Source organism: Lampetra fluviatilis, chromosome 19 (assembly GCF_964198595.1).
Source record: "Lampetra fluviatilis chromosome 19, kcLamFluv1.1, whole genome shotgun sequence".
Lineage (NCBI taxonomy): Eukaryota > Metazoa > Chordata > Hyperoartia > Petromyzontiformes > Petromyzontidae > Lampetra > Lampetra fluviatilis.
This window is the reverse complement of record NC_136293.1, coordinates 2,974,560-2,990,750: the sequence shown is the minus strand read 5'-3', so window position 1 is coordinate 2,990,750 and position 16,191 is coordinate 2,974,560. Positions and strand designations below refer to the sequence as shown.

Genomic DNA, 16,191 nt, shown 5'->3' with positions numbered 1-16,191 from the left:
GTAAATCAAATAAAACCTAGCAAAATTTCGAAACTTAATGCAATGCAACACAGAGGGTCGGTGAACACACAATTAATGCATATACTGGTTGATTACGATCTTCCAAAAATTTCTAAATTAGAAGTTAAGTGTGAAATTTGAAAGACACAAACACGAAGATCGATACAAAGGCAGAGAGAGAAAACAAAAAACCCAGAGAGAGAGAAAAAGATAAACTTCCCCGTAGAAGTGGTTCAATCTTAATTTGGAGCTTTCGTGACTGCAGGAATTACTCTTTGGTTCTTTCGGTAAAGTCACGTATAAAGATAAAATAATAAATTAAATAACAGCATACGACGTTTCGATTGCAACACAAGCAATCATCATCAGGTATAAATGAAATAGCAACAAAAATCCAACCAGAAAACTATAGACAGACATATAAGCAGACAGATATCACAATTTTTGGAAGATCGTAATCAACCAGGATATGCGTTGTGTGTTGACCGACCCTCTGTGTTGCATTGCATTAAGTTTCGAAATTTTGCTAGGTTTTATTTGATTTACTGTAATTTTTCTGTCTCCACTCGTTTTTTTGTCGTTCTTATGTTCTGCTCTGTCTGTGTGTCTCCGTTCTTCGTGTTTGTGTTTTGTCTCTCTTTGGAATTTTCACACTTAAATTCTAACTTTGCAATCTTTAAAATACGTAATCAACCAGGCTATGTGTTAATTGTGTTGACCGACTCTCTGTGTTGCATTACATTACATTTCGATATTTTGCTAGTTTATTTAATTTAGTGTGTCTCTCTCCCGTTCTCCTAATTTTCAAGCTTGCGCACCTTACCATGCATCGTCCTACTCATTGACATGCTAATGTTCTCTAACCCCTCCCTCTCTCCGACCCTGCCCACTCTCTCTATTTAAGGCCTCGTCACAGAGACGTTCTCTCTATGTGTGCCTATGTGTGTTCTCTCTCTATGTATCTCTGTGATATATGTCTGCTTATATGTCTGTCTATAGTTTTCTGGTTAGATTTTTGTTGCTATTTCATTTATACCTGATGATGATTGCTTGTGTTGCAATCGAAACGTCGTATGCTATTATTTAATTCATTATTTTATATTTATACGTGACTTTACCGAAAGAACCAAAGAGTAATTCCTGCAGTCACGAAAGCTCCAAATTAAGATTGAACCACTTCTACGGGGAAGTTTTAAGTTTATCTTTTTCTCTCTGGGATTTTTGTTTTCTCTTTCTGCCTGTGTATCGATCTTCGTGTTTGTGTCTTTCAAATTTCACACTTAACTTCTAATTTTGCAATTTTTGGAAGATCGTAATCAACCAGGATATGCGTTAATTGTGTGTTGACCGACCCTCTGTGTTGCATTGCATTAAGTTTCGAAATTTTGCTAGGTTTTATTTGATTTACTGTACTTTTTCTGTCTCCACTCGTTTTTTGTCGTTCTTATGTTCTGCTCTGTCTGTGTGTCTCCATTCCTTGTGTTTGTGTTTTGTCTCTCTTTGGAATTTTCACACTTAAATTTTAACTTAGCAATGTTTGAAATACGTAATCAACCAGGCTATGTGTTAATTGTGTTGACCGACTCTCTGTGTTGCATTACATTACATTTCGATATTTTGCTAGTTTATTTAATTTAGTGTGTCTCTCTCCCGTTCTCCTAATTTTCAAGCTTGCGCACCTTACCATGCATCGTCCTACTCATTGACATGCTAATGTTCTCTAACCCCTCCCTCTCTCCGACCCCGCCCCCTCTCTCTATTTAAGGCCTCGTCACAGAGACGTTCTCTCTCTGTGTGCCTATGTGTATTCTCTCTCTATGTATCTCTGTGATATCTGTCTGCTTATATGTCTGTCTATAGTTTTCTGGTTAGATTTTTGTTGCTATTTCATTTATACCTGATGATGATTGCTTGTGTTGCAATCGAAACGTCGTATGCTGTTATTTAATTTATTATTTTATCTTTATACGTGACTTTACTGAAAGAACCAAAGAGTAAGATCAGGGGGCCAATGGTAGAAATTCCACATTCCCAAGGCTGGCATATGTTTCTCCGTGGGACAACAGATCGATGACTTCCCATGACATGGCATTTATCTCAATGGCACTGAGGAATGTTGAGCCGAGTTGACCCCCAATTTATGATTGTGGGCTGAGCACTCTTGCACGATGCCACCAAGTTGGATATTTAACTGCCGCTTTAAATGACACCCTGGGCAGAGGTGGCCGAGCGGCTGAGAGGTCAAAGCACTGAGTTGGCTCTACTGAGATCCTGGGTTTGAATCCTGGCAATCATCTGTAATTACACCGGGTCCTCAAGTCTATTGAGCTGATGATCTCAGCATGGTCACCATTAAGTGCAAAACAGAGCATAATATTACATTAGGTTCTGCACTTACTTTGGCTAACTCAGAATTAAAAATGTTTATTTGACTGTCATGCTATGAATATTTCTCTACGTGCTGCCCCATACTGTTTGGAGGAGCGGAAGTCACGAGAAGGGAACTCAAAGGTAGCTCTGTGATATATATTTCCATGGGCTGTTCTCTGACATAAAGGGTTACATTGCTCTGCGAGATCCGAATGGATATATCTCATGATATGACACAATTGGGAAAATTTGGGGAAGACGAAAACATTTTAGAAAAACATTTATTACATTTTAGTGGCAATGTCATCACTTCTAGATTTGCAGCTTTCGTGACTGCAAGGATTCATACTCTTAGGTTTTTTCGTTAAAGTCACGTAGGTAAAAAATATAATTAAAATTACTAAAAGTAATAATAGAAATAAAATAAAATAAAATAATAAATCACGACGTTTCAGAGGCAACACAAGTCTCTGTCATCAGGTGGGACCGTCACAGCTAGATTTACTGTATCAAGTGAGGCAAAAAATTCCAAGGTACAAGTTCTTAAATACAAGTTAAGGGGGGAGGAGGGGGGGAGGGGCTTATCTGAATGTGGTAGCCAATGAATGGAACGTATGGGGGGGGGGGGCTAAAAGAGAACAACATGTGCACATGCTAAAGGTGCACATGCTAAAGGTGCACATGCTAGAAGAGAACGACAATGCACATGTTGTTTTACCCAGTGTTGGTTGACAATACAAATACAAAAAAGGAGAGTACTGTTAAACGCTGGGGATGTTAACACTCGGTAAAGCAGAATAGTACCTGTCAAATAAGATGGTCCAAAAATGTGTAGTTAAATCTTTTTTGCATGGTTAATAACATCTTTCCAATGATTACTCAGTTAGTACCCATCCTCACGGTTGAAATTATGTCTCTGTTTGTATATCTGGATGGCTTCATGTACAAACCTTTGATGGTAGCCAGAGGGTTTGCAGAGCACCTTGGTCTCGTAATTGTTTTATTGTTTATTTTTATTGGTATTGTTTTTTCCGAGACCGTCAATTTACAATAAAACACTGATAATTGTTAACGACTTTTTTTTTCTGGAGCAGCTACTGATATTCTCACTGAAACGTCGCATTCGTGATCAGATGTTTCTCCTTTTCTTGACTGTCCCTTCAGTATACCACTTCTTTGAACGTGCTATTAAATGTTACTGTATTTACTTTACTGTACTTACCACTCCAATCTCAAAGACTTTGCATGGAGTGGTGTACATACCATGCTCTTGTGTCAACAACTCGATGTGTTTGACGTTCGACGGACTGATGATGCAGCCTTTAGACCCATGCTCGTGTGAACACCGAATTGTACAACGCACTTTTCGCTGGATCGTGCTGTATATTATGTTTTTATTCCTGTAGTTATTAGTCAAAAAAGTATATACGTGTAGTATTTTTTTGTTTAAATTGCATGCAGTGTATAATGTGCTGCATATCATATTTGACACCGAAATCAAGCATAGCTATTGTTTTGTCATGCACGTGGTGCCAATCACTGAACTGGTTTAAAGCCTTTGTCGCAGTTTTGCCGGATCGGTCCAGATATTTCGGATAATGTTAGAAGCCAGATAATCGCGCGCCGGATAATGGATGATCAACTGTAATCGGACTTCTCAGATTATGCTTCAGGGCTCAGCATGTCCTATCCAGTAATAGTTTCTGGTCATTTAAATGTCCATGTTGACAACCCCATAGTTCTTCATGTAACCACATTTTTGTCCGTTTTGCATACCCTTGGTCTGACTAAATGTATTACGCCTTCTACAAATTCCAACAGCAACATCTTCGAGCTGGTTATTTCAAACAACTTTGAAATTCTATCTTGATTTGAAGCTTTCGTGACTGCAGGAATCCATACTCTTTGGTTCTATCGGTAAAGTCGCGTAGATATAAAATAAAATAAATCACGACGTTTCAGGCACAACACAAGCGTCCGTCATCAGGTGGGAAAGCATAGTCTGCTGAGGGAGACTGTTTTAAAAGGTTTGAAATGGGTGTAGCCCAAGGGTCATAAAGAAGTGGCCGGGGCTAGTGATGTTAATGTAAGAAATTAGCATGTAACTGTAAGATAGGAAAGTGGCCTCCTTGACCCGGGCATGGAAGTGGCTGTGTTAATGTGAGAGATGAGCATGATGTTAATGTGAGAAATTAGCATGTAACTGTAGAAAAGGAGAGCAGCCTCCTCGACGAGGGAGTGCAACCCAACGGGTGCAATCCAAAGGGCATGTGAACATGAGAGTGCAATCCAAAGGACATGAGAGCATGAGAGTGCAATCCAAAGGCATGAGAGTGCAATGCAAATGACATGTGAGCATGGGAGATCTAAGGGAGAGGCATAGAGAGACAGAGATTCGGAAATAACAGCTGTGTTGCATTGCATTACATTTCGAAATTTTGATAGGTTTATTTGATTTAGTGTACTTTCTCTGTCTCCACTCGTTTTGTCGTTCTTATGTTCTGCTCTCTCTGTGTGTCTCGGCTGTTGTCCCTCTCCCTCTCTGCAGCTTGCCACTCATTGACATGCTAATTTCTCTTTGGTTCTTTCGGTAAAGTCACGTATAAAGATAGAGTAATGGGTTGAATGCTAGCATGCGACGTTTCGATTGCAGCACAGGCGGTCATCATCGGGTATGGATGAAATGGAAACACAGGTCTAGTATGCTTGGAGGTGTAATGTGATACAACGGAGAGTCGGATAGCATGGCAGTCAACACCCTACCTGGTTGATTACGTTCGTACCACTCACCGTGCTACTCATTGACATGATAATTTCTATAACCCCTCCCTCTCTCTCCGCCCCCGCCCCCTCTCTCAAGCTTTTGCACATTGCCACTCACCGTGCCACTCATGGACATGCTAATTTCTCTAACCCCTTCCTCTCTCTCCGCCCCCGCCCCCTCTCTCTATTTAAGGCCTCGACACAGAGGCGTGGTTTCTCTGTGTGCCTATGTTTGTTCTCTCTCTATGTATCTCTGTGATATCTGTCTGCTTATATGTCTGTCTATATGTCTCTGGTTCTGTGTTTTATCTCTCTTTCAAATGTATCACTCTCAGGAAGAACGTGATCAACCAGGTAGGTGTTGACTGTTGTGTTGTCCGACTCTGTTGTGTTGCATTGCATTTCTGGGTGTACTAGATTTGTGTTTCTATTTCGTTTGTACCTGTTGATGATTGCTTGTGTTGCAGTCGAGGCGTCGTATGCTGGTATTTGATTTGTTGTTTTGTCTTTGTGCGTGACTTTACCGAAAGAACCAAAGAGTAATTCCTGCAGTCACGAAAGCTCCAAATTAAGTATGTAACATGAGTAGATCAGGTTTTGCCTGTTCAAAGTCACAATAGTCTTCTTCATTCAAATGCAAATAAATCTGTTACGCTTGGTAGCATCTGATGACTTGTAAAAATGGAAACGTACACTCTTGACGGAGAGTAAAATAAAATTTTTGGAATCATTAAAGCAAAACATATCTTGAAACAAGAAACCATAATACCCTCACTCTTGTCATGAGACCATGGAAGTTATTGCCCCCTTGTATATCAACACGTACAACATTGTACTTAAACAGCTTGTACGTATGTTGAACCTCTTTCGCCCTGCAAGTAGCCAAGCGTGCTAATCGGAGGTGCGGGGGAAGCACAACAAACTTAACACAAAAAGCAATTGTAAAGAAATGAATTTTCAATCTAGACGATTTAAAAGTGCATAGCTCCAGTGGCTTCCTAATATCGGTCGGAAGAACGTTCCGGATGGCTGCAGAAGCGCATCTGAAAGTGTGCGATGTGGTGACCGCCTTCGTGCGATAGTTAGCCAAAAGCCAGAAGCGGGCGCGTTGCAGGTGAAGACTCGCGGGCACATGTCTTAATGGCACGCCGACGTATCGCGGTGCTGCAGGCTCAACGCGCGACGCGGGGTGGCGCTCACTGTTGGTCTTGAGTGTGACGCAGGAGCTGCTGCGGCTGCCGGCCTGGTTGATGGCCTTGACAAGGAAAATGTAGCGAGTGCCACTCTGCAGGCCGTGCACCGTATAGTGGTTGTGCCGGATGTTGGGGACGATGAGCCAGCTGTCCATGCTGCTGCACAGGCCTACGCGGAGAGGCGGCCAGCGTACGCCACGAGTTAAACCACGTTCTCAGGTTCAGAAAGTTCAAGCAAAGCTTGGGTCTGTGTCTCTGCCTATTAATCAAACGTGTGCATCAGTCCATTGGCCCATTGGCTTTCCAGACCAATATCAAGCAGCATTTGTTTAAGCGAGCAAACTCTCCACCAGCTCTGACCTTCTCGGCCTCATCAGGCTTGTTAAACAAATACCAAAAGTTACGGCCAAGGGGGACTATTTCAATGTCTGCACCCTGTTCAACACACAAAGTAATACCATATACAAGAACGTTGTGCATTTCCGTGAAGTATAATGGGTAAAAGAGTAAATAAACAGAACTCTGATCTATTATTCCACTTATAAATACAAAATGTATTTTAGATCATGTAAATATTTACACGATCTCACCCTAAAAAACCTGTATTATGAATATTGGTTGCGGAAGCCTACATGTAAAACTAAAACATGTATCAGTTTACACATATATATATAAAATTAATATATGTTTAATGTATATGTGTAGATACAGAATGGAGTTCTGAATATATACAATGCTCCACGGCAACACATTGAGTTTTTGTGCAGCTTTAGCAACTTGATTGTGGCAGCCTGGTCACCGAGGAGTGCACAAAACGACCCTGAGCATTTGGCCATCTACATAACAGCTTGCCATGGCGGCGAGATTTTAACTAGCTCGCCTCGTATACAGGAGGCCACGGGTTTTATCCTGACCCGAGACACCTATATATTTGGAGTGTGCATGTTCTCCCCGTGGTCATGTGGATTTTTTTCTGGGTCCTCCAGTTTTTCCCTCCACATTTAGAATCAACATGCGTTTAGAGTATTTAGATGCTATAACTTAATTAAGCTCTCTCATTTGCGGCCAGGTCACCTTACCCGGTATAGATATTTTTTTATCGGGTAGTAAAACCCAACATTCCTACGGCAGGGAACAAGGCTTCTCGTGTTTAGTGTGTTGTCTGTCCCCTGCACCTCCGATTAGCACAGTTGGCTATGTATGGTGCAAAATAAGTTCAACATACATATAGATGTAGGACAAACCACGGTTTGATTGGCTACCAAATAGCGCATCGTTTCGTGACACTCGTTCTATGCAAACAGCTAGCAGGGGTGTGTGTGTGCGCATGCGCACACTCTGTGATGACAGAATTGGCTTGAGTGCAAATGAGCGCATGACGAATGTGCTGGCTGGCAGCTGCTCGCTCACTGTGGAGGTTCGTCTGTCCGGTGAAGATGGTGTACTGCAGCTCGTACGACTCCACGTTGAACTCGTCGTCGGACACCCACTGCACCGTCACGCTGTCGTGCGATGCCATGCTCAGGTCCTTCTTGATGACTGGCGTGTTGGGCGCTGCCACGACACGCGTCACAACACCTCGGGTCAACACGGTGACGAGATGTTAACTACCTCTCGCCTGCTATACAGGAGGCTGTGGATTCAACCCAAAATCTGGCACCCACTGTATATTTGGAGTTTGCATGTTCTCCCCGGGGTCCCTGAATTTTCTCACATTTAGAAAAATGCATTTAGAGTATTTGGCTGCTATAAATCTCTACATGATACGCCACTTCATTGGGCTATCATTTGTGGCCACATTGCTTCTGATAAAGAGCTATATAGGTCAGTGGGCCTTACCGAGTAAAATATAAATAATTTTTAGTTTAGGGCAACGCGTCTCCTCGAAGAAAATGGACGACGATGGGGTAGTGTCCGTACGTTGCTGTTGGTGACCTAGAGAGCTGGTGATGTTCATCGATTTTACACTCTCCTATGACAGAAGCCAGTCTCTCTCTGTTTACAAGCTACTGAACAATAACAACACTGCCCAGAGGCATTTTATAAAATACATATATTTACGTATACTGAACATATATATCCAACATGTATACTCAGATGAGATTTGGGTAGTGCTCATCTCTTTTGGTGGTCCTGATCTGGTGGTGGAAATTTCAATTTCTTATGGCGAGGGTGAGACTCTCCACTGAGGACTTCTGTTGACTTTGCACAGAGTGGTACCCATGTTCATCACGTGAGAACACGTGTGGATTTGAACTGACAACATTGCCCTTGTGGGTTAAGTGCTCTACCATTCCACCGCCTTGCCACAATAGTGAACACGTAGTTTTTTACATGATAAAAGCACCCAAAATTAAAAGATGTAACAGGTATTGTGTATGAATGGCTTCATGACATCTTTTGTGAACACACATTAGCAGTTTAGTCTTTTCTGTCGCACTGTTTAGCATCATATTGGTGGAATCATTTAATCTGTAGAACTGTAGTGAAATGATTAATTCATATCCGTTCAGAGCCGGGTGAGAGATATTTTGTCTAAAATTCCTTCAGGCAATGTATAGTAGCTGGTAGACACATACTACGTTATGGGTGCACTGTTGTTATGTGGTAAGCCCTCCGTGATGACTGATGATGTCCTATGGGGGAAGAGCAACTGTCCATAGTTAGACTTTACATCTGTTAAGTTTTGATATCCAGTCAAGAGCTATGGGAGATGCGGTGTGAATTTCCAGAGGATGAGCACACTGGACCATCGTTCACTAAATTCCATGACCACTGATGCGCACAGATGCCAACATTCTCACGCGAAGCTTCCTGCGCCGTGGGCGACAGCCAAGAGGGCTGCCTCGACGTTTGCTCGGTTCCTTTTCACAGCGCTACCTCGACAGGTGCCGGCACTAAGCTGTCCATTATTCACCATAAATGATGCAGCTTCTCAAACTATAAAAACGGAATTTCTGTTTTGCGCGTGTGCTCTTTTCCAAACGGTGTGCATTATTGGCGTTGCGCACGCTCTTGTTGTTGAGCGTTTCACCCCACTACTGCAATGGTCTCTATCGGCAGAGGAGTTATGAAACAAAAATACTCCGGTGCAGAATTAATTTTTTTTTTTATGCATCTGTAAAGCATGAGACGTTTGGGGCATTCAGATTGAGGGTGGTATAAGGCAGAGGGGATATATAATCGATGGGTATTTCAGTGAAAGTAAATGAGGTGGGAGAGAATGCACTACTCTACAAGACGGAGGGGAGAGATGTGTAGAAAATTAATAATTTTCAGCCCTTTGTCAATCCACGGCTCTTGCGGAGAGTCTCACACATGCACGTAATACCTGCGTGGTTGGGGATAATTATTATTATGACAGCGGAACTCCCCCGTAATCTAGGTAACCCGGTGCACACACAGAGACGAGTGATTTTTCCCATCATCCAGTTTGCGAGAAAAATATTCTGAGAGGAGAATGAAAATGTCATCGTCACCGCGGTAAAGTCTCTGTGCTGCCTCAGCAGGTCCACACACACACACACACATCCTTTAACAACCCTCACGCACCCAGAACAATTACTGTGATATTCTGTAATAGGAATTAACATTGATCCAAAATAACCCATGACCTGTCAATAACTTGGCAGTATATGATCGGTGAAATTTTGGGCAATGGTCCTTCTTTACAGTACATAGAGAGATGTAGAGTGGATTAGAATTGGGGACAGCACTCGATACACCATGGGGGCCTGATAAGAATTAAACTACTGTAATAATGTTTCCTGACGAAGTTTAAAATTATATATAATAATCCACTTAGTGAAGCATTTATAGGTTCAATTGTCATTTCAATAGAGTTATAATTTGCATTATGCACTTGGTGATGATTGCCTGGGCTCAAATCCCATTTGAAAGGGATTAGAGAAGCTCTGAAGGAATGCCGGGATCAAAGCTATCAAAGGGACTTGCAAATGTTTAACTTCCTGAACCTTGGCAAGCAGGGTGGAGGAAGCAATTTTTTACATTGCCCTTGTTATCCAGTTCTACTGATAAGCAAAATTTGTTATGTAAACAAATGTGTGTTCCAGGATGAGGTTACACCATATCGGGACCTAAAACGGGTTCAAATGTTAGTCTCGCATTGAATAATACAACTATGTTTCAAGTGAAGGCGAGGCGTTCATTCAGTTCTGCTGACCGAATGGTATTCTTTTTTCTGGTCTCGTTTTCACCAGGAATGTTGACAAGGCCTCACAGTGACAGGCCACTGGGAATAGATCTGCTTTGCAATGGACTCTCACCTGGCTGATGAAACATTCCTGAATTGCAGTCAGTTAGATCGGTATGTTCTATATATACACACGTGTGGACCTTTGTCAATCCACTGCTGGGTCGTAGAGGTCATTTGACCATACTTCACCATGTGGGTTAATCCAGATTGGTGCTCTGCAGCAGCCTACATCACCGGTTTTTATCCAAGGTGGTCACCAATGCCAACGCTATCCAGGCTCAAACATGCTTAGCTTCTGAGATCTGACAAGATGGGATGTTGGTTGTGTCCGTAGTCATGTTCTGTATAGTTTAACATGTAGGCTTTCGCGACCAATATTATCCATAATAAAGGGTTTTTTGGGTTAAATTGCGTCAATATAAATGTGTCGTTCAACCCGCCATCACCCGACGCAGCAAATTCGTAAGGTTTGTCATGTAAACAAAACGTGTCAATTAGTTACTACTTCAGCATACGGGTGTGTTAGAAAGTAAACCCACAATATTTACAATTCGTCCATGACGTTTCGCTGGTGATTAAACCAGGTTCATCAGGTGATAGCCATAATTGTGAAGAAGTCCTCCTGTTTCCATATTAAATAGAGGGGTAAAGGTGGGGTCATCACTATGGACCTAGGTTATGTATATGTTCTGTATGTTATGCAAGTTCTCTATACACGGTTTCTACCGGATCGTCAAATGGCGTAAATATCTGTCCATGGTTATTATCACAGTAAACATTAAATTGTTCCCAAACTTAAAACGGTGGCTTATGCACATCTCCACGAGCTGGGCCGTGACCCAGTGATAATAAAATTCAATGTGTCTATGGGGGCGGTCAGTTTTAGTCACAGGGTAAACATTGTTGTCTTTTGACAAAGTGGTGCCTATTTTGTTGACCTCAGATGGAAACGATTGGCTGAATCATCTCCCAACCGAGTACTGTATCATCACACGACCCGGCGTGGCCACGCGTGATTGCACCCCCCTCCCCCATTGTGTTTTTGTTTGTAGCCTCTCCGCGGGTAACACGGCTCGGCAACCTTACACGTCAGGCAGTCCAAGGCTTCCAGGAGCTTCTTCTCCTTGGTGAAGTCGAGCGTGAGGTGATCGAATGAGTCGCTGAGCGTCACCTCGGGCAGCAGCATCTGGGACGTGGCGGTGGCCATGGTCAACCTGCACCACATCGCGTGCCGTGGAAGAAGCAGCGTTACGCAAATCGATGATTCAAATGGGATCCATCAAAGCGCCGTGCACACAAATGGCTTGAATCACATAGGCACCTTCCAAGAGTATGATTCCCAGGCTCACGGACGTGATTTGTAAGCGTCATGTAAGCGAAGCGAGTGATTTTCAGGCATGCTGCCAAATTATTATAAAATATTGACCTTTTTACTTTGAAACATTATATTTTGATGTCAAGCAAGAACTTGGGACAGAAGCGACAATGGGAGGAGTTTGTGAAGCGGAGCAGTACGAGGGAAGAAGCAGAAAGAGGAGTGCTGCGAGCTCGCTGCAACGGGGTTAGCTGAACGCGGTGTGGAGGAGACGAAACAGCCTGTGAGGCCTGCGGGTGATTGAGAGACGCTACCGCTCAGTGATGTCCTTGGCAGTTTGTAGGAAGCGCGCATGGTCGGCCTCCTTGAGGCCATACTCTGCCTGACCCATGAGCAGGGTAGAGTGCTCCAGGCACTGCCTGCAGTCGGACATCTGCTGCTCCAGCTTCCTCAAGCGTGCAAACTGCATGCACACCACGGGGGCAGTCACAATCATCAGCATCATCAGCATCATCAGCAGCAGCCATGATCCGTCAACTGCTGGACGGAGGCCTCTCCAAGCTATCACCATCTCTCACAGCGCTGCGATGTAAAGAACCACTTCGTCCCGGCACACGAGCAGAATTTTATCGCTCCGTCTCCATAGTAGGTGCCATCTCGGACGTGTTCCATTCCTTGCCTGCAGCTCCATCATTATTCTGGACCATCGTCCCATCGTCCCGTCTCAATAAGAGTGTACCTCTCATTGAGACGGGACGTAGACAACCGTGCCAAATCAGGGGGTGCGATTAGCATGGTGAATGCAACTCTGCAGCTTCCTCTTTGAACCCTCTTATAGTCATGCCTGCTTTGAAGTTGTCTTCTTCAAAGCAGGCCGAGTCACCCTTGAAAATGAGCTTCTTAGCTCAATGGGCTTTACTTGATGGAGAAATCAACTTCCGATTCAGATTCTCACAGAGCAGGAGGAGAGCACTTGCCTTGCCCTCGTGGATGCGGGTGCTGATCGCCTGCTTCCTCTGGCGGATGATCTGCATCAGATTCTCACATTCCCCCTCGAGCTTGTTCTCCTGATTCGACGAGTTCTCCTTCACGAACAAAGAGGAGAGACAACACGGGGAGTCAGTCTCTCCATGCTTAAACAAGAACCGGGCCATCCCAGCGACGCCAAGCCCGTGGTGAAAATTCCACACACCTGTGGCAAGGCCCAACATCCATTAGATGCTTGTTTTTTTGTTCACAAAGCGGTTACTTACACGATTTACATTTTATAGAGCGTCTAAACGCAAACACATCTCAAGTCGCTTTACAAAACAAAGGAATTGGCTCCAGCACATGAAGACAAACGGGGTGTTAATGTTCGCAGTCTCGACGGCGCAAAGTTCAAGGGGAAGAGAATTCCAGACAGCGGGAGCAGTAGCCGAGAAGGAGCGACCTCCCATACAGTGAAGATTGGCTGTGGGCAATTTTGTAAGATGGAGGCCTTTATTTCATGACTCTGGAAGAACGGGCAGCTGAATCACGAGTCAGCGATTTAAACTCAGTTGACCCGAGACCCAGTGCTGTCACTGTAGTTTGCTGTTGTTTACTTCATTGCATTAGGCATTGTTTTGTTTGTTGTCTGGCGCTGTGAGTGAAGTGAGGAAGCGAGACTTGTTTACATTTTCCATTCGTGCCTTCCAGTGGCAGTGGTGATGATGTTTGCTATGGCGTAGGCAGTAGAATAGTTGAAGGATTTTTTTTATCATTTTGGAATTTACTACTATAATGAGCCTAGAATGTCTGTGTGTCCCGCGCGTGACGTCACTCCACGTCGGCCAGCCCCCTTCATTAATACTCATGAACAGGTGACGTCCTCCACATCGAACAGGCCCCCACATTATTAATCATGAAGAGGTGACGTCTTCCAAATGGACACCTCCCTTCCATTAATATTAATTAGCGGGTGACGTCACTCCACATGGGGGGGGTGAGGCACCTCCTCCCCCCTCCTCAGCGTCAACTTACAACCCTCACTACAAGCAGCACCCTCACGTTACGCGATCTCCGTAACGCTATTGAGACAGAAGTAAAAAGGACGTCATAATGAACAAGAGATTATAATCTTTAAATGAAATAAGTCTGTGTCACCGCGGCCTTACCAATTTCACACGAATGGATCCAATGAATATCACGTCGCAGTCTGATTTTCGCTTGCAAGTTTCAGATTTACTGAAATACACCCGTCCTTGGACAGGCAAAAGGCGAGTATAATTTAAGAACCATAAAGCATCATCATCAATCAGCCATGATGAATCGACTGCTGGATGAAGGCCTCCCCAAGCTGTTCCCATCTCCCATGGTCCTTCGATGTAGCAATCCAACTTCACCCACGTGTCATCACTCCATCTCCTCAGTGGATGTGCTCTCTGGCATGTTGCCTTCCTTGGCTCCTACTCCATCGTTAGTGTTGACCACCAGCAAATAATAATGATAATTCAAATTCATAATGCGCATTCCATCCTAGGATCCAAATACACAATGCATGAAAAGCAGGAAACAAAAACACAACCATGGCAACCGACCACACTATAGAGGGAAGGCCACTTTGAATAGATGGGTTTTCAAAGCATACTTAAATATAACTACCGACTCTGAGTGCCTGATTTCAAGTGGCAAGGTGTTCCATAGCTTGGGTTCCACATGAACAAAAGTCGGATCACCAAAAGAGTGCACAACCAAGACCTAGGAGTGCTGAGCAGTTGTAGATCAGAAGATCTTAAGGACCTTCATGGAATATACAAATGTATAAGTTCCTGCTAGTAATGTGGGCTGAGCCCTTTTAAAGCCTTATAGGTTAATAGTAGTGTCTTAACATCCACTCGGAATTTGACTGGTAGCCAATGAAGAGATAAGAGGTCTGGTGTAATGTGCTCACGGAATGGTGTATGTCTAAGCACTCTAGCAGCTGCATTCTAAACAAGCTGGAGTCTCCAATGAGGTGTCCTGCCCAACTCAGCACGTTTAGTCACAGCGTAATGCAGTTTGTTCTCCTATCACGCCACATGTGTTCATAATGCGAATGTAATATAATGCGATGAATGTATGAAATAACACATTTTTTATAACGTAAATGCGAATTGTATATAACGCAATTTAGTTAACGGAACTACATCGTGCGAGTAGGAATCAACAGTTGTGCGGCTGCCTCGGCATAACATCACACAAGGCGGGTGCTGCTGGATGCTTCTAGATGCTACCCACGCTCCTCAGTCTTTGTTCAGCCTGCGTAAGCATCTCACGTGTTATCACAGACTGTGCTTTACCCTATATTATATATGTAGTGAGTTCAACTGAGTCGCAGACGTACTCTTGGAGGCAACACATTTATTTAACACCGACTGCCCCTTCACAGAATAACAACCTAGGGTGGTGTACCACCAGGCTAACTACACTAATTACAACGTAACTAGCTTCAACGGACCAGGACCAACAGCTCGGGTCCAGGTCCACGTGTTGGAGACCTGTAGAACGTAGGACGTAGACGAAGGTTTCTTCAGGATGAACAACAGCGCCGGGCCCTCTGGGGGACCCGGCTTAAATCCTCTGTCGCGTGGGTGGCACCACCCTTGGCCACGACCACCTTCCAGAATCCTCGAGCAGGATCTCGACCCTGACACGTGACCACCCCTAGAGTGCCACAGCCCTTAGTAACTCCATTTCCATGGCTGGCACTCCCACATCCTATCCTGTAGAGGCCGGCACTGCATGCCAAGCGTGGTGCCATCCAGTGCTATCGATCAGCGCTCACCGAGCCTCTCTAGGGCCAGTACTGCACCCACATCCTAATGGTGTCTGCGATGTCAATACACCACATGCCGTGCCTCTCTAGGGCCGGCATTACACAGTGACATCCCGCGATGTCACTACATATATACTATTATAACACAATTTTTACATAATGCAGTGTTCTTCAGGAACGCAACTACCGCGTTATCGGAGAACAGACTGCCTCTAACAATGTTTTATCTTCTTGCATTTTAAGATGTTTTCGGGTTAAATTGTATCTTGCAGTAGTTTAATTATTACAGTAAATGTTTATAAGTCGAGTACATTTACATAAGCAGTTTTTATTTATTTATATGTACGATTCGCCAATTATTTTGGATGTAAAATAAATTTTCAAGAGTATGTTGCTCGCCTGTGTGCTAATGTTAAATTGTAAGACAAAAGTGCCGAGTAAGATTTTATATGACTTGCCTTTAAATGTGATATCAATGTACGTAAAAAAGACTAACACTTTCAATTTAAAACTAACCCCCCTCCCCACCACCTCCAATTTCAGAAATTGCTTCAAC

At 43.6% G+C, this 16,191-nt stretch overlaps 1 protein-coding gene across 4 annotated transcripts in view; it reads right to left on the bottom strand.

The window, feature by feature from the left end:
• MID1 (midline 1) overlaps positions 1–16,191 on the bottom strand; it is a 72,111-nt gene that overhangs the window by 13,992 nt on the left and 41,928 nt on the right. For all 4 annotated transcript variants that reach the window (XM_078864806.1, XM_078864805.1, XM_078864808.1 and 1 more), the window contains 5 exons: positions 12,835–12,942; positions 12,172–12,320; positions 11,629–11,756; positions 7,737–7,880; positions 6,334–6,495 (listed from right to left, as the gene is read on the bottom strand). In XM_078864806.1, the coding sequence (XP_078720932.1) occupies positions 6,334–6,495; positions 7,737–7,880; positions 11,629–11,756; positions 12,172–12,320; positions 12,835–12,942 (691 nt within the window). The remainder of the gene's footprint in view (positions 1–6,333; positions 6,496–7,736; positions 7,881–11,628; positions 11,757–12,171; positions 12,321–12,834; positions 12,943–16,191) is intronic.